General features: G+C 30.9%; 1 protein-coding gene across 1 annotated transcript in view; it reads right to left on the reverse strand.

Moving 5' to 3' along the window:
• Nucleotides 1-4,816: 4,816 nt before the first annotated feature.
• LOC113515341 (A disintegrin and metalloproteinase with thrombospondin motifs 3-like) overlaps nt 4,817-24,444 on the reverse strand; it is a 49,230-nt gene continuing 29,602 nt past the window's right edge. Inside the window, exons 10-17 of the mRNA XM_052893260.1 lie at nt 23,610-23,728; nt 20,477-20,582; nt 18,806-19,149; nt 17,044-17,144; nt 13,119-13,235; nt 8,794-8,898; nt 7,050-7,182; nt 4,817-6,173 (exon numbers count right to left, since the gene is read on the reverse strand). Coding sequence (XP_052749220.1) covers nt 5,898-6,173; nt 7,050-7,182; nt 8,794-8,898; nt 13,119-13,235; nt 17,044-17,144; nt 18,806-19,149; nt 20,477-20,582; nt 23,610-23,728 — 1,301 coding nt within the window. The 3' untranslated portion in view covers nt 4,817-5,897. The remainder of the gene's footprint in view (nt 6,174-7,049; nt 7,183-8,793; nt 8,899-13,118; nt 13,236-17,043; nt 17,145-18,805; nt 19,150-20,476; nt 20,583-23,609; nt 23,729-24,444) is intronic.

A 24,444-nucleotide genomic window follows, 5' to 3' on the forward strand; every position in this document is an offset into this window, starting at 1 on the left:
TATATGTTTATAATCCCTCTTAACGTACCTGATTTTCATTGATTGTAGGAGTATACAGAGTTTCGGGTAAGAGCGGAGTTGTCAATTATAATGACGTGCGTTCGGGGAGTGTACGCACAAATAAACTGAATACGTATCTACACAATTACGAAAGATGCTGTCAGATTGGTTCCAGATTACGCATCCGATATATATTACTTCTATTTTAAATTAAATGATTTCCCGGAAAAAAGTATCTATAGCTGTTTGCGGTGTGAGTTATGATTATGTTTGTAATGTTTCTATGGGTCTCAAATCATGCAATTAATAATGATAATTCAAGTAAAATAAATCACCAAATATTATATACACTTTCTAAACGTTAGTACATTTTGTTTTTATGATATTCTATTTCTCTCATATTCTAAATCAATAGCTGCAATAATAGAACTGATAATTAATTAATTTTGTAGTTAATTCATTAACATTTCTTTATGTAATTCTAGTTTGTATATATCTACATAAGCTTTTGTTTAGTGATTCATCTTAGAAATATATCAATAATTCTGACTTCCAAACCGATTGGTCGCGTCTAAAATCACGCAAATGATATAAATCATTCAAAACTGTTTACTGTAACCCTTTTGCAAGTCTCCGCCTCGAAATTCAGCTGTATTTATTCAAGAACTGCGATTTAAATGTGAACTGATTGCTACCAGCCAAATAATCACAAATCCGCTTTCAACTTTGAATTTAGCGTTAATAAATACCGTTACTTTCACAATGATAAGTTTTAATCCCAGAAGCTTTGACTTGCCGATTAGTATTATTATAGAAGTTAATGCAAATATCACCTTTCGTTTTTATCAACATACGTACAACTTTAACCTTTAGTACTCCTTAAGCATAATTTTATTATGTGATAAAAACTAAATAGGCACACTATTTATTTAATTTTAAAATAAATAGTGTGCCTATTTCGTTTTTATCAACATATGTATAAACTTTAACTTTTAGTTGTCCTTATAACTATATCGCTGGGATAAAACATTCACGGTATATTATATATATATATATATATATATATATATATATATATATATATATATATATATATATATATATATATATATATATATATATATATATATATATATATATATATATATATATATATATATATATATATATATATATATATATATATATATATATATATATATATATATATAAAAAGGTTGCTGGCCATAAAACAATAGAAAGAAATTTCGAAATAGAGACCAGTACCAATACTCCCGCGAGGCATTATCCTCCTTTTATGAGGAGATACACGAGCCCGACAGTGAGATGTTAATGGGTTGTTAAGGTATAGTAAACGTTAACGTATTGAGTTACTATGCCTACGGAGCTTATTCTCAGCGGTGCTTTCAAATGCTTGTTAAAATACTAAAACTCTTTCATAATCCTTAATTTGGCGTTCAGGAACAATTAATTCTACAGATTATAAGACAAGTAAAAATTACCCACAAGCGTCTTATTGGAAAATAAACATTTAATATTCTTTTAAATCTTTGTGTCAGTACTTACCTAATCATAAAATTGTTAATAGGTATCCAATTAATTAAATCATAACTCGATCAATTTCGCATCGTTTAGATGTTGACTACTGATGTCGACTGTTGATAAATTTATAATAATACATAATAATTACATACCTAATGCTAAAATATTCATCACATGTACTCTATACAAAGAAAAACATTACACAAAAAGCTTAGAGACTTATATCGACGTTTCTCGGAGTTGTGAACCTCGGAACAATTATGTAGCTTGTACTATGTAGCTACTCAATATAATCATAGGCTTTAACCGTACGTTGTTATTTAGAGTAAATTAGCGTTGATGTTGGACAATTTCAACTTCAAAGAAAAAATATGGTTAGAAATTTTACTTGTTAGGTAATTTTTAATGTCTGGTCAATCTAGAAACGGAATCCGAATAAATTTGGGTAAAGAAAAGTTTATTTTTTCATTGTATACACCAATGTAATAAATATACTTATTCTTCCGAACATAATTATTAAACATTTTCAAATTTTTCATTCTTTTTATACAACGAATATAAAATAATATAAAAAATTGCGAAAAGATTTTTGCAATTATTGATCATTAATAACAAATTTCATCATCATAACAAAACGGCTGAACGTTTTGTATTTTTGTGTTTATCAAAATGTAAATTTTTGCTTTAAACTGTCATGTGTAACAGTCCTAAGCTACCTGTATTCACTGACTGACTTTCTGTAAACAATTTGAGATTGTCATTCTATTTAGTAATTTTTATTCACATAGAATAATATAAAAACCAACCTTTATATACATCTCTAAGAATAAAGAAATTGTATATGCTTTTACGCGACAGTTGTCACTTTTTATCAGGTGGCCCGTCTCTCTCCAATAAACTTAATATAGTTGTCTATTTATAATATTTTATGTTATCAATGTTACAAAATATTCTCTAGACGACGTGACAATAATTTGTAGGAAATATTAATAAATTGTACCTAGATAATGTTTGTACATAGCAAATACTTAAGAAAAATTTATACAAGGGGTAAGGTGATATAAGGTCAAAACTATTTTTAAGATTTTTATTTCTCTCTATGTTTACGAGTATATATCTGTTCCAGTATCCCACAGAAACTGCTGCACCAAATTGGTGATGGTTTTCACAGTTGTATTTTTGAAGATCTGCTTAAAAATGTGGTGTATGTTTTATCTTAATATGATATCTACAAGTAGTTGCCTACTTACGAATTTGTGGGAAAAACTTACATTAGTTTAGATAATCAGATACAGAATTTTACTATTACCTAAACAATTAAGTATCATTTTATTGTAATTCTAAAAACTTTTAGATTGATATAATTATCATCTATAGTTCTTTGAGATATCGATATTCTTAATATAAACAGTCATCTCATCAACATTCCTTTCCATTTGTTTAATAACTTTGATTAGTTTTGGGGAGATCAAAGTTTCTTTGTCTACTACTTGTGAAAACTCATTATTTGCTGTGTAACTTTTTTCTTTTATTTATGATATTGATCTCGTATGTATAGAGCACATTTCTTCGCATAAATGAGTTCTCGGGTTCGATTCTTGTATTTTTAATTCTGTTGGATATTTTACAGAAAAGATTACTCTCTAGTAATTTTCTAATTAGGATGTGGTTTTTTGACATTATTGGTTTACTTATTTTTGTACATTCACTTATAATATACATATTAGATTATAACAAAAATGTACAAAGGCGGATTTATCTCTTAAAGGAATTTCTTCCAGTGAACCTTGAGAACCAGAAGAGAGAATTATCATTATGAATTGAATTTAGAACAGTTGAATTCACATGAATTAAAAAAACTTACAATGTCCTCTGGACTTCTCAGGTCAGACTAACCCCTTTTGCAGGTGAAGACGGCTTTTAACCCTCCAACGTTTCAGCCATTTATTGCCCTTCAGCGTGTCATTTATATAAATAATATGTCTTGACCTCTAATGTTGCTAGGTTAAAAGCAAACGAAGGACGTACCCTGTACTGAGCTATACATGAATGCCTATCGTATACTACATAGACGGTATCGATCGGAGGTCGTTACTAAAAGCTCTATCTCAGTTCATAGTATACTTTATCGGGCTATCAATGTTACTAAATGATATAAGAATATCCTATTTATCGCTTGCTACTCAGAATTCCGAAGTCGAAGCATAAACGTTTCCATTTTCAGGTAAACTCATTTCACTACCTGAAAATAACTATACTAAATACTTACTTCAGATAAACTGGCAGGGAAATGAGACATTAATTTGTGATATTATTTTCTTAATCGTTTTAAATATGTTATTATAGCATAGCAATATTATAGCAGACCTGACAAACGTTGTATGGCTCTATAAAAATATTAAGGATCACTTTTCGGAATAAAAAGTATCCTATCTCTCAAATTGGAATAAACAATAAATATTTACAAAATTTCATTAAAATCGATACAGTGATTTCGAAGATAAGCGTGAAAAAACAATGAGAGATGGGAAATATATTATGATTGATACGTTATTAATTTTGATAGAATTTACATAATTTTATTGTTATTAAATCGCAGATTATACCTGAAAGAAAGAAAGAAAGGCGCGTAAAGCTATAGTCAATTATAACAGTAATAGACGAGTACATGAGATGTTAAATTAGTCTGTGGTAAAAGATGTAAGTGGTAGCCGTGTGGTCGCTGCATAAAATAGGCCATCCCTTTCTTTCCTGTGGATGTCATAAGAGGGGATTTATTGGTCGAGAAATGGGCAGCTGCTGCGCTCTTAAAACATTTCTGAAAGCCTAACAGCGGTTGGTAACCAGATTGCTAAGCGTGGGAACTACTGGCAAAATTCCTCATGGAGAAAGCTATGTTCAGTAATGTACAGTTAATTGCTGAAATAAAAACCTGTAGATATCTATATTATGGAAAAAGAGCACAAAAAATATTTTAATTAAATGTTGAAATTCTATTTCCCACGTCAATAGAATTTTAACATAGGAAAATAAAAACCATTTTGTGATATTCTTATAAGTTCATTTACTTTTCCCCTTTATATATATATATATATATATATATATATATATATATATATATATATATATATATATATATATATATATATATATATATATATATATTATATATATATATATATATATATATATATATATATATATATATATATATATATATATATATATATATATATATATATATATTTACCATAAATGAAATAAAACACAGTAATTGTAAGAATAATATTATATTTATTAACCATAGAAGTGTATGGACGATATATTATGGCACTTCGTTTTTTGTTTACACTACTTATAAATATTTAATTTGTTGCGAGACAATAAAAATTATAGTCAATACTGGTTAAAATAACATAATGTAAATATGCCTTGTTTGTAGTACAATATCGAAAAATATCAATCATTTGGTTACTTCTATTATTGAAAAGTGACTTTGACGCCGCGTCTTCATATTGAAGTTGACCTTTGATCCAAGTAATTGTTTTCATAATGAATAATACCTAAGTGATAATGTAGTTGATTCTGAAGCCTTATTTTTAAAAGTGCTATTCATCAGTAACTATTTTAATTTGGAATTATTAACTATTTTAATTTCAGTGAAATCATTAAGAGTCAGTATGAACTCATTTTCTAACAATTTTAAACCAAAACTACCTGTTTTAATATTATTGTATAAAATATTTATTTTGTTAAACTGAACTATTACAGCTCTTTCTCTAAGCTCTTAGTACCTTTAGAACTTTATTTCACTGTTCGTGTTATGACAGCTTAATGGAACTTTATTACTTTATTTATTATTTAAAATATTTATACTCAATTATACTGTTTCAATGTGAGATATATTGTATAATAGATATAAAAATAATTAGTTATATTTTTAGAGTTTCTTTAAAAATCTTTATTATAAGTAAAGATAAATTAGATAAGTATATAATGATATACAGAGATATAAAGATAACTCATAAACAGAGATGGCCCTCCAATTAACTTTGCAAGTGTAAGAAATTTTGAAGCACTGGATAAAATCGAAATATTTGAATATTTTTAAGGAAGTTTTGTACCCGAATTGTACCGTTTATGACTCGCATTGCTTTTTTTACAAATATCTCTTTGGAAAAAAAATCAGTTTCACTGGTAGAGTATCGCTTAATGTGATAATTATTTAAATTTCACCTAGTAACGGTATGAACATAGAAGCTTGGGTATATTGAAACAAAACTAATATATACTATATTTGTCAATACATAGACATTGCATTTATGTGGATATAACCAAGTGGAACTGACAATCTTTTATCCATCTCCTCTATGGTGTGTGTGGTGATATTCTTTGCAGGCGTTACAACAGTGTCGTCTAAATGGTGCTAGTACACAGAGTCTAGGTAATTCGTAGTGTTGGCAGTACTCCGAGTCAGGTTTGGGGCAAGTGGCAGCTCGTGTGGGGGACGGACAGCGTCGTTGACGGCAGCGACGGTGCCGCTCGTGAGGTTTGGGACCACAGAGCGACTGGTCCGCAGCAGGACATATCAAAGGACGTCGCGATATCCCGCGACCGCATGTTGTTGAACACTAGTAGACAATAAGCAGATATGTCTATAAGCATTTTATTGGATCAAATACAAAAACTAGTTTCATATAAAAGTAACTAATCCAGTAAATGTTGTTTTGCCTTCTAACCGACACCCGCCGGATCTATTTTTTGTTATCGGGATAAAATCTATCTTATCTCTCAAGTCAAAGCAAATAATACATATATACAATGTTTCATTAAAATCGGTTGAGCGGTTTCGGAGATTAAAGTGAACGGATTTTGTGACTTGAGATTTTTGTATAGGTACTGGAAATAATATAAGCCTATATTACTTCCTGATAATGTAATAGTCTATAAGTGAATCGAACAATAAATAAATATAATCGAATTAGTTGAGAAATTTTTGAGTTTATTCGTTACAAATAAACGATCAAATGTTTCCTCTTTATAATATTAGTACAAATATACATTAAGATAATTCCATGAGGGCACAATAGTTGATCTAATCGCTAAGAAATTTCTTCCAGATAACTTAGTAAGAACCTGCGTTGGTGATGGTATGGACGATACACGTAACATTGCTTTGTGCAAATGAGATAGCTGGTTGGGTACGAATTTCGTTCGAGTGAATTTAAGAAATAAACTTTTTAACATGGCTCAGGTGTAAATGGTTTGGGTTATATCGCTAAAGAGTTTATGTATGATTTCTCATACACATCCTATTTTGAGAATCAGATACCTAGCTGGTCTAATTGTTTTGCATTTTTTTGGCTGAAATGATCGTAGTATTTGTGTACCTATTATAACTGTCGATTACAGAAAAATAAAAAAAATATATAAAATTTGTGTTGCACTATTTAGTCTAAAAATAAATCAGTAATAGATATGTTGAATAAATAAATAAATATTCATACCGGTGTCCAAGGCATTTCTTGCCAGTAAACTGGGCAAGGTAGGCGATTGCACGGTTGTTGTTTATTTGGCTTCTGAGCAGGACACAGGGTCGGGGACACATTGTGTCTAATTAGATCCAATCTTGATGATAAACTGAAAAAAAAATTCTTTTGAAATCATTAATTTTTTATGAAAGTATACTAATAGTTGAACACTACGGTGTGAATGGAGCTAGGCACGCCAAAAAGAGGTAGGAGAAAATGTCTGAAATAACCTATGAGTTGGGCTAATGATCTAATAAGAACATTGGGCAAGACCTAAAAGCGTATGACGAAGGGTTGTGTCAATTCAGTCATTCAAGCGGACAATAGGCGATCCTGATAGTATGAAATAGAAATAGTAATGCTCACGAATGATTTAAATACAAATCAATACAACGCATATAATAATGTAGGTAAAGATTGATATTCAATAACTTACAGTGTACAAATCATTTTCGATGTTAAAATTAAATTATTCTGATAGATCATATTGGTACTAATAAATCATGTTTATATCATTGTGCCATTTGTTTTAATTATATGCACATTAAATGATATTAATCAATAAATAGCATTCATGCTATTGATTTATCATTTTAGCTAATGTGATCGCAGATAGAAAATAGTATTCGAATACATATGACTTTATACCTAAACGGATTAATAATATCCTTAGGTCTTATTCGCACAAGCAATGATGCATGGACTGGTCAGTACCTACTAAATAATAAAAGTAAAGTCAACGTAACATATTACTCTGTCTGACTTTCCATTGTCCGTAGGATTTCAGACAACTTTCCTTTATGTCACGTCACAAAGCAGTCGAGCGGTTGGACTCGGTCAAATAACAGACAATGGAAGTAGGTACGTGCCCTTTGGTAAGTACGCTAGTAACAGTTGTCGCAAATTTTGCGAAATTCAACACTGAAATTTTGCAGCACAAATTTAGTCAATTAATAAGTTAGCATTGTGTATATTTATAATGAGGCGTTCATTAAACAATAAGTTTCGCCGTCGGTTTTATCAAGCAGTCATTAATCCATATTTATTTAAAAAAATGTGAAAACATACTATACATATAGGTTCTTAATCTATCTGTAAAAGTTAGTTTATTTTACCTTTTGACATTACAAATTGTAGCGAATGGTTTGGATTTTAATATATCCTTTTTTTATATTTGTAATTATTAATTTTATAAGAATTCCTATTCCCATTAATATAATCCAGGAATAGCGTTTCAAAAATTGCCATCGAAGGTATCATTAGAGGTATTGTCTGTAGTTTTTTTTTTTTGGTGGATGAAAATGGTGGTAACCCCGCCTGCCTAATGGGATACGCTGGCGGGGCACCAGTGAAGGGTGATCGATGAGAATCGCAGTTAGCCCATCATGATTTCATCGAATTAAATGATAGTTTGCAGGGGGAACCACGAGTTGGTCAACCTGGTTGGGTATATAGCAATGGGATTTTTAGTTTCCATTACTAACAATCCCTTTCCCCCCATTGTCAGTAGTTGCCACGCGATAGGTTGGCAATTGCAATTGCAGCATTTTAAAGATAATCGGTCGGCAATGGCTTATTTATGCCGGGACCGATACGGCGAAGGTATGCAGCATTTTAAAGGTAATCGTCAAAAGCTTACTTTTTATTTCGATTGATGCTCAGAAACAAAATATGATATGAGAAAAAAAAACATCTTATAATGGATGCTTAAAATGCTTACCTTAAACTAGACAATACGCAATACAACTGTCTCTCTTGTACCCCCTCTTCACCACATGTAGCGCTGCACTCTTCCCACTCACCAGTTCGCCAAGTGAAGTCGCAGCTATAAGAATAACGACCATATTGTAAAAATGTAAGTAACAGATAATATAAGAAACATAACTGCACCTGAGCCGTATAAGAAACGGTGCAACGTTGTATAGGTAGGTCTTTTGCTTTTTTTTTTTAAATTAATAGTCATAATAAATATCTGAGAGCATTATGATCTAGCTACTCGTAAATTCCGACTTAACCGAGATCGTGAATTTCTTTATCGTAATTTGATTACTTTACCGGTAATTGTAAACTTGATTAACAAATCAGACTAATTCCAAAAGGAATAGGTTACATTCAAAATGTGTTGTTAAGATCGAAAAATTAATTGTCGACAAAACTCAAGTGTTTACAAATACACTACTGGTTTATAAAAATTCTTAAATAAACATGCAAGGAAATCCAAAGATTATACGAGTACCTAAACATTGGACTTAAAGGCATGTATTTGTAAGTGATTATAGTTACTAGTTTACTACGCACCTAATACTAATAGATTTTTCAAACCGCTCAAAAGGTTCCAATTTGGCTGACGACCGTTATCTAGGAAAAACACTCAGGATTGACGGCTTAACGTATCCATAGTTGCGTATACAGGTGGAATACCTTAGTATACCATCTATGTAACTATTGTAAAGAGTTTTCTTTGTAAGAAAGTAAATAAATATGCTTACGACTATAATTCCTGATAGGATAGTCAGAAGCCTTTGACGTCTGTTATTGTTGAAAACATGAATAACAATGAAACATTTTTCAAAAATGAATTGTGTAATTTCAGTTTTTTATAATGTCCTAAAATCCGTATTTAATAATTTATATTGCGGTCGTATTCCTAATGATAAAGTTTAGTATGAAATTCTTTAAATTACAAAGTTCCTAGTGATATTGTATACTAATTACGTAGTTACCGCGGTTGATTTCTTGAATGTAAATTTACAAATAATTTGTGACACGTCGTGAGCATGTGGTAAACAAGCTTACTATTAATTTCAGTTCTGATCGGCAATAACGTTGAAATATTAAAGGTTTCTGTGGATCGATATCCTCGCACCCGGCACATTAGTACTGCGTTGTAGCCCTCAATCATTATTCATCATGACCGCTGTCCATTCTTCTTGTTCAATTATTAAAACCACCTGTCACGCGTGAAAGAAAAATCTAAACTCGTTTGTAATGGCAGATGGATCATTTGATGCAATTTGTAACTGTCTTGTAATGATATGGGGCGCCTGTTTGACATTTCTTAAGACATTATCCTTAGCTACTAATAATATGAGTGATCAATCGTTCAATAGTTTAAGTGAATTAGAAAATAAGTTTTTAGGGATCTTGCTTAAAAAAAATAAGTAACAGTGATTCAGTTGTTACTCAGTATTAGTATATGTAAATGGATATCAAAGAAAATTCTCACAAAAGCCCTTATCTGTATACAATCTGGCATCATCGAGACCTTGACCTAATCCCATTATTTTGGATTTCCGCTGTATGTTTTTCTCTTTCATGTTTCCTTATTTATATTATTGGTTTTCAATTTAAGATTTTCTCAGGGTAACTACCTAATTTATGTATATTTATCATTTCTAGAGCATATTTTAACTTATCTCTGCGACACGAGCTTTTTTATCCGTTTTTATTTATTTATTCCTATTTTTTTTTTTATAATTATTAGGTTCTCCATTCGGTTGTATTTCTTTTTTATGTTTGTTAATTCAAAACTCCGTCAGTTGAAAAACCGATTTGGAAAATTTTTTTCTTATCTGTAAGGATATACTTACAAATTGGTCCTATGGAAATGTTATTAAAATGATGTCGTAGTTTAGTTTTTAAAATAACTGGCTTTGTCACAATTGAAGTCGGTTTGTGAAACACAATCTTATCTTCATCTAATTTATATTTTTCGGTCCAGGATTTTTTTGATCATTACGTACAAGGTGGAGCAACATGTTGTCTCTCCTATTTTTTTTTATACAACTTACAATGGCAAACAAGCTGACGGCTTAACTGATAGAAAGTGGTAACCGTTGCCTATAAACATGAACAGTACCATGGACATAACAGAGTATACTGTTTCGCCCATAATACTAATGGAGGGTACGGAGGCGTTGCCATTTCTTAGGACTCAGGCGTTAGTCCACTGTACCTTGTAAATTCGTTTTTAAATAATATTGTACCCATTTTTTTGATCCAAATAAAGAATTATTATTATTATTATTCATTGCCATATCCCACCCTTTAAACCGAAACACAGCCTGCAAACACAACTGCTTCAAAGTGGAAACACGAATGGGACAGAGGTACCCAAACAAACGACTTTTACAAAGTCTCCATCTGATAAATATGTAAAAATTTTCACAATATGTATATATAAATAAATTAAATTAACATGTATGATGATGATAAGTATAGTTAGACACAGACACTTTGTCGATTACTTGCCTCTATATATCTAAGTAACTAATATTCAAATTAAGGTTTAAATAAGCTATACGAAATGTGAGGGATTTTTTGTATAACTTATTTGAATCTAATCGACAATAATATTTTAAAAGAGATAAGTTGTTGAGAAAAATTAACATTTACATATCAACTGTTATCTCTAAAAACGGGAACGTGTTTATTTCATATTAAAATACCTACTAAAATATTTATGTGCAAAAGATAAACTGCCTGACTTATTTAATAAAAGATTGTCTGAAATTTTCACGGGAACGGGACATAAAAAAATTAATATGAACAAAGTCATTGAATGGCCTTAGTTTTGTGTTAAAATTGAATGTTTTCTACGAAGTAAATCCTAGTGTCGTATATTTACAGTTCTACTATCTGTTTACCATTCAGTTACTTAATCATAAATCATAACAAATTACCTGGGGAAATCGAGCTTTCATTACTATGAATAAAAAATTGCCATTATCTCCTTTATTATTTACACACTGATTGATGGGTGCGTGTGTGGGTTATAATGATTTATGAAAAAAATAAAATAAATGTAAATAACGGGCGAAGAGATAATAAATATTTTTTGATAATATCAGATTATTCCAGTCATTAATATATTCACGAATCTATTTGTTATGCCGGTGGGTTTGTCCGCGTGGATTTAAATTGTAAATTATGCGGTCCCGTCGTTATTAGTAAGAATAAAATATTCATGGATCCACCTATAGATTTAAGAGAAGAATTCAATAACAGACGAAAATATGATCCATCTATATATATTTCTATTATTATTGATCAAAATCCGATTTTATACGATAATCTTTTGGAAATACAGGTTTAGGAGTCAAGATGAATAGCTTGATAACACTTACAAGGATCTCAAAGGCCGATTCTTACACAGGTCTCTCGTCAAAATTTTATAATTATCAAGTATTAATTAGTTCAAGTATGATAAATATAACTAATATTTCAAAATTTGTGGTATTGTCATTGGGTATCACTGTATTTAGAAAGTATCTAAATCCGTATATATTCGTATATCGAAGTAGAGTGTAGCGAGGCAATTTAAAATAAGAAAATAATTTAAAATATAAGTTATTCTTCTAGGAAGATGCTGAGGAAAACGTAAATGGAAGACGAAGACATTTTTACAAATGGATTGTTAAATATAATTGCAATTATGGATGAATTGGTGCTGGGAACCAAATGGAATGGTTAGAGCACTATTAATTTTAAACTTAAATCATTAAACAACAGAGTCGATATTATTCACAGATGTTATATTTAGATAGATTCAGATTGTTTTTAATATGTTTACATTAAACAAAAAATTAACGAACAGAGGACAAAGAAAGATTCGGTTGTTTCTATCTTCACTTTTTGCTTGAAGATGAATGGTACTCTAAATATAATGTTATATCAACCGTCTATTCAGTACGTAGTAATTGATACAAGCGTCAAATGAACATTATAGATAGTCAATTATGCTTGACTCACGCTTTTGATTCATACCATTAGAAGATTTATTAACCTACATAGATCAATAATATCTAGATATAGCCATTATTGATCTATGTAGAAAAAGTCAAGTATTTTTGAGATGGATAATTGATTATATATTATATATATCATTACAAAGAAAAAAATTGAATGTTATAATACTAAAAAATATCAGATTAATGTCAGTGCAACAATGCGGGTTTAATTTTTTAAAGCAATTTTTAATTAAATCAATTAACCTACATGCTTAACTGAAACTGCTTGATTGTCGACGAATTTGTATAAATGTACCTGTGCGTGTTGCAGGGTTCATGCGTGGTGGGCGCACATGGTCGGCCACGTGGACAGCGCGCACGCACCGCGCGCACGCCGCCGCCGCACGACGCCGAGCACGGGCCGCGCTCCAGTCTACACAGAATTATCACGATTTATGATTAATTGTATCCCGTGGCTCCCGCGTGAATCAGTACCTAAAACACTTTTACTTTATATTTTGTGGAACCCCATATCAAATGATTATAAATCAAAGTTGATTATAAATTACAATTATTATGTAATTTAAATAGGAAAAATCTTACCAGTTCTTCACATCATATATATATATATATATATATATGCGCTATTTTAAAATAATATTTGTACTTAACGTTACCATAATATTTGTGGTATTATTTATTAGCGAAAAATAAATAATTTTGCAAAAGTCTGATAACTTCTACGGAAACCGTAGGTTCCGCGGAACCTACTTTAGAAATCCTTTATCTAAAGTATCCCGTATAGAATATATTAAGTAAGGAAATAACATATCCGTGTAACAAACTTAGTTCAGTAGTTTTTGCGTGAAAGAGGGACAAACATCCATCTATCCTCACAAACTTTCGCGTTTATGATAGTAGAATGATAAGATGTATAATAGCATCTCACTTTCGTAGATTCACGCGTGTTATTATTTAAACATTAAAATTACTTGTCACTGCATAAGCATATGCCCCTATTATATTAAGTGATTTCTATATTTTAACATTAATAAGTATTACACAACCACACCAATTGCCTAGTCTTCAGTTACGATATTCTATGTTATAAGGAACTGAACATCTGGAGGCATAATCTAAAACACCCAAACTTGAGCCAATTCGAAAAAGTTCGTTTCCTAAATTGGTCCTATCGTGAATTGAACCCGGGACCTGTCTACTACTAAAATCTTAATGTTGTATTACAACAGTATGGCACTATTATAGCACTACCACAAATATTTTCTCTGTATATACCTTTAAGTATGCAAGCTCCACTTAATTTTGCACTATGCATAGCGTTAAATTTGGAGCCACAAAAAGAAAATAACTCCTATCGTAATAGAACAAAAGTGTTAATTGTAGCAATAATACTAATAACATGACCTTTAAGGTTGAAACTCTTTGATTAAAGTTACCTGAAATTATATTAACAAAGGCAGCGCTGGAAGCTAGCGAAACCATTGAGGGATCCAAGTTTATGAGAAGAAATATTGAACTTGGAAGAGCCGGTGGCTAATAATACGAATTTACAGAGCCTAACTGGCAATTGACTAAAAGGTAATTACTTTAGTTTCTAGTTGTTAGTTTTAAAATTTGTTTTGAACTTGATAATAGATTTACTTAATTAGGTTAGTAAGCAGTTTTATACTTAAGATACTCTGAGTTTATCATTTCATAATTACAATTTTAGTCAATCTTCGTTTATAATGCTATTCCATTAAACTGCATTATGTTCGTATACTTAAAGTTTTAATAATGTCAAATGTGACATTGAAAACAATGGTTTTATTAAGTTATTCTAATAATTCGTTAGGCTCCTTATAATATGGTTGAACACAACGATGGCTGGCTCATCCGTCATACACATGAACGGGTGTTTCTAGTAGGGAATGATCTATTCAAGAATACTTTAATTGATTTTAGCTTTGTAGCTTTTTATTTTTTATTTATCAATACAAAGCCTGTGATAGTCATTTTATTCATTCAAGTTTTTTTTATTGTAAACTTAACTTTTACTTGATATATGAAAAAAGCAACAGTTGTGTTTCTTGTTCGTTTTTCTGATCTAAAATTGCTTTTCGAACAGAGCGGTAGATTCATAAAAAAAAAAATAGTGACAGATTTAAAAATGCTTTTTATTAAGTTTACTTGAATAAAATTATTTGTTATTACGAGTATTATTTAAAATATGTTCAGAATAATAAATATTCGAATTATTTGTAGTTGCCATTCGACCAATCTGTTTTCCGTTATGTATATTTTTAATGTACATATTTCTGTAATAAATTAGCTTCTTGAGATTTCTCTTGATGTTAATTAATTAGGTAATTTCTTAATATGAATATTTTTATATCAAGAAATTTCCTCATTCACTATCTCTGCTTTAAATTTTATCAAAAACAGTTATGTCGTATTATCGTGTAAGACGGCAATTTGTTACAATCACTCTATTTATACTTGATATTTTATGTTCAACAATGTCTTGATTGTTTAAATCAAGTTTACTATGATTTCTTCATGGACCTTTTTATGTATAACTTGTTGTACTTTCCTAAATATTAGTCCCTTATGACATAACTTGATATTGTTGTTACAAGCTTAAATCCAAATTCCGTTTACAATGAAAGGATGGAAGCTGTAAAGGGATAGGGGATGCAAACAATGTTACTATTACTATTCTGCAGGAAGTAATAAAAGGATACATGTTGTCATAATGCCATATGTTACCATAACTTTAACCTATTTGTAGCTTATTGAAATCCTTACGTAACATTTTGACACCTTCTCGGAAACATAATTATGATACGGAACTCTCTGGAAACACACGCCATTCTCTAGTAAGATTATCCAAATTATATTAATGTGTAAAGGTGCAAAACGGATAAAACACCTACATACAAAGTATGAATATTCTATTAATATAATAAATGCGAAAGTTTGTAACGATGGATGGGTGTTTATTACTTTTTCACGCAAAAAGTACTCAATGGATTTTAATGAAATTTGGTATACAGGTAGTTTATATCTTAACTTAGCAAATAGAATATTTTATATACTGATTCAGCCAAGCGAAGAATATAATAAAATTAATAAGTTTTAACACATGTGTAGAGTTAACCATGCCGTGTGGTCCCAACATAGAGTGGGCCACCCCTTTCTTTTCCGTGGGTGTTGTCAAGATGTGGCTAAGGGAACTTAATGGTCAAGGGATGAGCAATAGTGCCCCTCTGAAAACGTCACAAATCCTAACTGCGGTTGTCAATCCGCCTGCCAAGTGTAGCAACAACGACAAAAAATCTTCCTGTGTAAGTATCTAAGTCTAAGTAATGTATCTTCCTTCCTAAATAAACCTGTGTTCAGCAGTGGACAGTTAACGGCTGACATGACATAATGATACAGTAAACAAAATAATATTGTCTGGCGACATTTATTCAGAGGGTAAAGTAAAGCAATCAATATAGTCTAGACTATAAATATTGGTTATATATTTGGATAATTACTTTTTCGTCACTGACCTACTTACTTTGGACAGAAAGTATCTAGAATAAATTCTAGAAAGTTTAGTCATTACGGTCAAGAGATAACATACAAATAAATTAGCAAACTTTCTGGTATAATATTAGCCCGAATGAGATTAGTCCAAAAACAAGTAAATACTTAAATGCTACAAATGCCTATATTTTGCGTGTAAATATTTACTCTAAATTAGGTGAAATAAAGCCTAATTTACATCAGCTACATTATAATTCAGTGTTGCTAAAATATATGTCAAAAAAAGTTTAGAGAATTAATAAGAACAGTATTACAGAGGGCATATTGGAAAAGGTTAGTGTTGAAAAATGATTAATGAATAATTTTCCAAGGCAAATAATTTAGTAATGATAAGTTTAGTTTTCATATAACTTGCGATAATTACAGTCTATTTTATTTTGATCTTTAGGTCGGACTAGTCGTCTTTATAAAATTCTAAGTATTACCTATTCATTTTACGTTATTTATGTTTGGCATAATTTATTATTCTAATTATATTAGTCGCCTTTAAATAGTAACAAGACAAATAAATAAACGAATCTTTATTATTAAATCTAATATTAAATTAAAACAAATAATTACTTATTCTTTACCGAGTCTATATATTGATATCAAATATTGGTGTAATGTACGTCTTCAGTAAATGAGGTTATATTAATTAAACATACCTGTGCCTGTATTCGTACGGGCGCGTTCGTCCCGCGGGCGTGCTGTAATTCTCGGAAATCTCCACTGTAAAAATCTTATATGCGGGATTCTCTGGGGCCGCCTGAAAACATAAATATAATATTAATAGATTGAATATATATGTAGGTAATATCTATCTAATAATTTTTTAGTACTTAAACCTTTGATGGATAAGAAAATATGTAAAAACTAGTAAAATGAAATATATTAGTGTCGTGTAGTTTCGGCATAGAATAGGCCACCTTTTCCTTTCCCGTGGGTATCATAAGAGGCCACTGAGGAAGGGCGAGAGATGGGTCCGTCCCGCTCAAAACATCTCCAAAGCCTAATTGCGGTTGCCAGTCCGCCTGTCAAGTGTGGTAACTATTGCCAAAACCCTCCAAAGGGGGCTTATTTTCAGCAGTGGATAGTTAATGATGATGATATGATAAGAATCAATTATTCAAGTAATAATATAATATTGTTAGCAAAAGTAGAGAACTGAATAATTGTGATTGTGCCCAAATTCACTGAATACATTTTCTTTACTTAAAACTAACGCACTATATAATAATAATAATCACAAATTTTATAAAAATTCCAGATTAAGGTTAAGTTACATCCATAGCATATTATGTTTATATTAAGCAGTGGGACGGTAATTATTTAATGAAGAACAAGTCTATCATATAAGCTTTTTATAAATTCATATCCAACACAAAAATAATTGCAATATATCTGGCTAAAAACATATAATTGTACTAAAAATAACACCTAATAAAAGATGTCTTTTACTGTAATAGTATTTTTTTTGCGTTTTAAAGTGACAACCGAATACTGACTTGAACAAATTCACGAAATAATATTTTCGTCAAATTTAAAATAGCTCCAACCGTAGCGATTTAAAAAAAATCCGAACGTAACAAGAAAAAACCTTCCTGAATAAAATACGATAAAGGGAAATGAGATATAAAGTCAGTAGAGTGAGTTCCCAATTAACTTCAGTAGCAGAGTTGAAAGCGCCTCTGAATAATTAAAGCAGGCTGCGGACGGGCCAACCCTTATCATCTGATGTTTCGCTTCGTTACACTTTTCATAGTTTCGTCCCTTTTGTATCACGCACTTTATGTGTAAGGTTACACGAAACTCGTGCTAGGTGACAAAGTTATTAAACAATTGCTGTATAGGGGGAAGACATTGTTTGTAACAGGGACTAGTGTTTTTATTGCTAGTAACAGCCTTGTCAGATCAACATCTACGTGGTTTTCCTTGAAAACCACGGTGATTAATCACGATGAGCTAACTAGGTCAGTTATTTTCGTGCTTTCTTCATCTGACACTGGTTCTTTCTTATGAGTACGTCTATGAAAACATATGATAGTTTCGTTTGTCACTTGTTTGTATTAGGGGGATTAATCTTCATCATATATCATCAGATCAGCCTATAACTGTCCACTCCTAAACATAAGCCTTCCCTATATGGGGATTTTTGACAGTAGTTGCCACGCTTGGCTGGCGGGTTGGCAACCGCATTTAGTTTTTAGTGATGTTTTGAGAGGTTGCTGCCCATCCTTTGACCAGTAAGGGACTAATATTATAAAACGTACAATATCTGTAAGAGGGAAAATGATATGCGGGTAAAAGACGAGTACGATGTACATTGAAAAGTATGTAAAGATTGAGCATTTTGCACTGTTTCCTCTGCCTACTTGTAAGGGATCGCTGTAAAGATAGATAACAAAGAAAGTATAAAAAATATATTACCATTATGATCAATTCTGTTTGTAGCTTCGATTGAGAGGTTATGTTTATTTTTGAGTCCGTCTGTTGCCATTGTATAATAGCTCCTGCTGCTACAATAGAGCCCACTAGACGTTCTTGTATGTCCACTTGAACAATTTGAAGATTTTGCGGCACATTGGGGTCATATCCCACGTCGTTGTATTGTGGGTGATTCAGTGCGACCCATTTGGAGTGCTTGCTCAATTCTATGAGGTGTTCGTCTCGTCTCCACTTCCATTTAAATATAACACGTAAAGCTACGGGAGTAGTGATTTGAAAAGAGAGCTGCTGAGCGTTGCGAGGAATAGACGCCATTTCTGTCCAACCTGATGAAGAAGCATGTAAAGGAAAGTGAAATGTAGGTAAAATTATATAAACAGTTTAGCTAGTACTAAGTAACGTTATCAATAAAAAAATTATTTAGTGCATATTATTGTTCACGTAATGACAAGCATCTCTCATTTTTTTTTTTTAATGGAATGACAACCCTGCTTGTGCTATCGGCATATGCTAGCGATTGAAGAATGATAAATGAGGATGAGTCATTTATCATTCTTCAATCATGATCAGTCGGCCCATCGTGACGAATTAATCAAGAATAATCACGGTGTTTTCCAGGAGGAACCGCGTGGAGAGCGACCTGATAAAGTATTATTATTATATTTTAGCAGTGGAAAGAGAGACCCCTAACAAACCTTTTTCCCAGCAATTATCATCACCCACAAACTATATTAGGGTTGGTTCGAACTTTTAAAATATGAATACCTTCATTGCCATATCTCGCTCATAACACAGGATAAATTGCAATGAGACAGAGGTAACTATATAGTCTACTTTCTGAAGGTATAATCTGATAAGAATTATAATTTTCGGATGGTTTAAAAGCTTTTTATAAAAAACATATGGAGAAAAATTAAGATAGTTTACCAAAAGTTCTTTCTTTGTAAATTCAGTAGGTACAAGCGAGATTATAAATTGTATAGTACATTATCATTACTGATGGACGGACACGCAGTTGAGTCAAATTAAAAAAGTTTTCCGACTGAGTATCGAGCTTAGAAACTCTTTTATTTAATACGAAAGATAAGGAATGTTACTGATGTCCAAGTTATTAAAGAGATGCTTTACGTAGTGATAAATAAACAGACATATGACATTCATGTGTGAAAATGTCCTTCTGAATTTGATTTAGTGCTTCTGTAAAGCATAATTTTCCCCTGTAAAACGCAGACTTTTTATATAAAAAGTGCAATATAAATGAGCGGGGAAAGGAATTGTTAGGAATAGGGCTACTATATTGACACAGGTTAACTATCATGCGGTTTTCTCTGGAAATCATTTTGATTAATATTTGTCTCCTTAGGTTAATTGACGTTCTTTCATTCTTACCTAACATCGTTCACTGGTGTCCTGCAGCGCACATCGATAGAACAGGCGTGATTACCATTCGGATATCTTCCATTAAAAAAATATAGACACAATGTTTGTGAATGAGCAAATGTATAAATACCAAGATTTGTGTATTTTTTTCAAATGGTTATGTTCGTCTTAAAGAGAAGAGACGATATCAAGAGTAGGAGAGAGTGAAGTATACTATTACACATACTACAGTGTTATTTCTTTATATTGGTACAAATGAATATATGAGTATACCTTTTACAACACTTGTGTGTAAATAAGTGTTGTTGTTGCAGTACCCGTCGGGACACCAGTTGCACGTCGGGTCTGTAGAGTTACACTGCCCTCTCACGCAAGTGCCCTGTAATTATGTCTGTATAAATCAGTATTACATAGATATCTAAAGACAAATATTATTCTTCGTGGGTTACAAGTACATGAACATCTTTTTAAATAACTTCTAAAAAGAGGATGCATTAAATCGTCTGTATTTTTTGTGGCTATAATGAGACATATATGATCGATGATTGCAATCGTGAGCGATTATGTAAAATTATGAACCGATTTTGATATGTTTTTTTTTTACTATAGGTTTGAATAAATTTTCGTATTAGTCCCATATTAATTTTGTTAGGGTTCTGTACTAAAACGATACAAAGGTCTGTCACAGCGTTATATCTTATAGCAACTACTAATGCTATTGACTCTATATATTGCAACGGAAATAATAAAAAACAATATTTTGTTTGCTACGCGATCCAAAATGGATACTCAAAATTTTATAACTGACTTACGTGTCCAAGTGGGGGCTTTATTAGTATATTTATATTTATTTAGTTTTTAACCACAATTATGACACTTAAACACTTTTTTCCGTTAAGTTCACTTATCTAAGTGAGACCGAGGGATGTATACAAAATATCAACATTGTAACTCGACTACCACGCTTTTCTCTGTCAGAATATCTGTAATTCTAAAGGTAGCCTGTTATGAAAAATATAGGTCTACAAAAGAAAGGAAAGTAATAAAGTTATGTTAATGGAACGCGCGGAAAGGTAAGGTACAATCTAAATTCTGAAGTACAATGCTCGTTAGACGTCTTGTATAAACAGTCGTGTTTAAATAAACAAACCTTTCTCTGAATAAACATGATGCTTAAAAATGTTGGTGCCTGTATTTATTTAAACAGGATAAAAACAGTCAGCGATATCAGGTCTTTTATTTTTGTAGATTAGCATATAGGTATTACATATTTGATATTTTTGTGCATTGCAGGTTTTTGTATTTTATGCACGAAAAATTATTAATTCACTCTTGCGCCACCTGTCCATTTTTATCTGTTTTCCTTTAACCAAAGGTTGTCTGTAAGAGATTGCCCTAGCGATAAGACCGCCTTTTGTACCTTTATGTGTATATTTCAATCTGTATTTATGTTACTGTATTTCACTTGAATTATTCACTTGTCATTGTATATTTTTATTTATGGTGCAATAAAGAGTTAAAAAAATAAATAATAAATTTAATTAATATTGAGAGCACTTTGTTAGTAAATATGTATAATAACAAAAAGTTTATATATATAAAAGTTTGTATATAAGTAGAAAACAAGACAGTTGACAGTCATTTGGCTTTTTACTTATTAGAATTTTGATATCTATTATAATGTATTTATCTGCTAATAGTAATTTACCAATTATATGTAACATATGCCGTGTGGTCCCGGCATAGAATAGGCTACCTGTTCCTTTCCCGTGGGTGTCGAAGAGGCGATTAAGGGAACTTGATAGAGGGATGCGCAGCAGCGTTCCTTTTAAAACATTACCAAAGCCTAATTGCGATTGCTAATCTGCTTGTCGTGTGGTAACTACTGGCAAAATCCCTCTTATGGGGGAGATACATTATTGTTTTATTATTATTATATATTTGATATAATAATAATACAACAATAATGTATCTGCTAGTGACCCGCCTGGCTTTGCACGGATAAAAAAACTAAAATGTAGCCATGTTATTTGCAGTTAATATAGCTTTATAACATATAAGTGAAATATTTTTTTAAATTGGTTATGTATTTTTTACATTTATCCATTACAAATAAAAAGACTAAATTTTATTATTATTAAATTCAAATTAGTTCAAATTGTTATTATCTATGTTACATATACTTTATTTAGGGACAAAAACCTAAAATGCCGTATTATCATAACCAGAATAAGGTTTTGTATATTTTGACACTATTTATACAAAAATGCCTGCATACTTTTATTCCAGTTTAAAAAGCACGCTAGATTAATAGAATACTTGTTATCAGGGTACTTTAAAGAGTTTAAATTTCGTATCCGTAAATATATCCGTAAATATTTGGATTTTTGATACGTATATACATTGGTACATTGCAATATAATGTGTTTATTAGGAATTGGTAATATTGGTACTGCTCCTTCCTATATCTATGGATTGGTTTCTTTTGGACATTGATGGCAGAAAAAAGGCCATCATTCATTTCGATATCGATTCTTTATAATCACAAACAAACATCTAAAATAGATATTTGTTGTTGCAGTAACGTAGATATGGCAAAATAGATTTGACATAATCTCGTATACAGATATAAACTAAAACTTGGAATAACAAATAAGATAAAAGAAATATAAGAAGCCTCGTGGGAAATTTGAGGTAACGGAAAACTAGCATAAATAATATTCATTTAGTGGTCTTATAAGAGTAGCTACGTTCATTTTTACATTTACTTCATATAATTTTATATTGAATATTGTCATTATAATATTAATCGCGATATTATACATAGAATATCTTCTAACCTAAATAATAACATGTGTCCACTTATAGTGCTCTTTATATGGACTATAAATGGGCTCGAAATAACTTTATAACAATTGAAAATGTTAAAGACTTAAATTATAAAATATTATAAATAAACATATATTAAAGTTTAATAATTTTTATGTGAAAGAGTAAAAATATCCATCCATCCTCACAAACTTACGTAAGAAAAGGGGTTGTAATTATTATATTATATTAATATTATATATTTACAGTAGTTACGACATTTATTTATAAAACAACATTATTTGGTAAAGTGCCTAATAAATATTAATATATTTCGTAACCACTTCTGTGCCTAAAGAGTTTTATTTTCTTTAATATTTATTAATTTAATAATTATAAGTAAAAACCTATAGATACAAACAATTTGGTCACAAAAATTCTTTCTCACTAGCTATCTTACAGATACTTTAAGACAGAACAGACATTTTCTGGATATACATATACAAAAGACATTGGACTACTGGTCGTTTCTTACACTGTAATTTGGAATAGCTGTTGGCGAATTATAGTAGATGTTGCTTATGCAACTTATACATACTTGAAAACAAACATCATAAGGCCTTTCATAGCCGCATGGTGAACCATCTTCTAGAGAACCATAGGAGGTATGTTCTTTTCCGTTAACATCCACACACCATAATTCACATTGTCTAGATTCTGTAGAAAAAGAAAAAAATAAAATAAATAAGTAATAATAAATAAATGAATAAATAAATACATTGTCCAAAAGACCACAAAATATTTATTCTTTCATATTGCTTTAAAAATTGGTAAAATTTTAAAGTGAAAGGCTGGTTGGTAATCACAGTTAAGCTTTAGTGATGTTTAAAAAGGGACGTTGCTGCTCATCCCTCGACGATTAAATTTCCTTAGTCGCCTCTTATGACAACCACGGGAAAGTAAAATGTGGCTTATTCTATACCGGGACCACGGGGTTACATTACTTATTATAAATATTTTTTGTCGTCTTTAGACTTGTGTATTTTTTAAGAAAAAGGCAGTGCTTGTGTATTTTTTTAATGGGATGATAACACAATAGTAAACCCCGCCCGCGCTATAGGTATGTGTATACCGATATACACTGGCGGGGCACCAATGAACGGTGACAGATGAGGATGGAAGCAGGTCAGTTGGTTAATCGTGAAGAGTTTAAAAATTAGACACGACGATTCTAGCAATGGGGTTGCTAGTTCTCATTATTAATAATCCATTTTCCGGCAGTTGCTGTGGTTTACTTAATATAAATTGGAGACTAATATATATTCAAACAATAAAAATATGGTTTTAAAGAGGCGGAAATTAACGCGAGATTATACCTGTCGCGTTAATTTCCGTCTCTTATAAATCGTAAAACAGAATCTGAAAGTCTAAAT

The sequence above is a fragment of the Galleria mellonella genome, unplaced genomic scaffold (assembly GCF_026898425.1).
Source record: "Galleria mellonella isolate WM207_F2 unplaced genomic scaffold, CSIRO_AGI_GalMel_v1 utg173, whole genome shotgun sequence".
In the NCBI taxonomy this organism is placed as follows: Eukaryota; Metazoa; Arthropoda; class Insecta; order Lepidoptera; family Pyralidae; genus Galleria; species Galleria mellonella.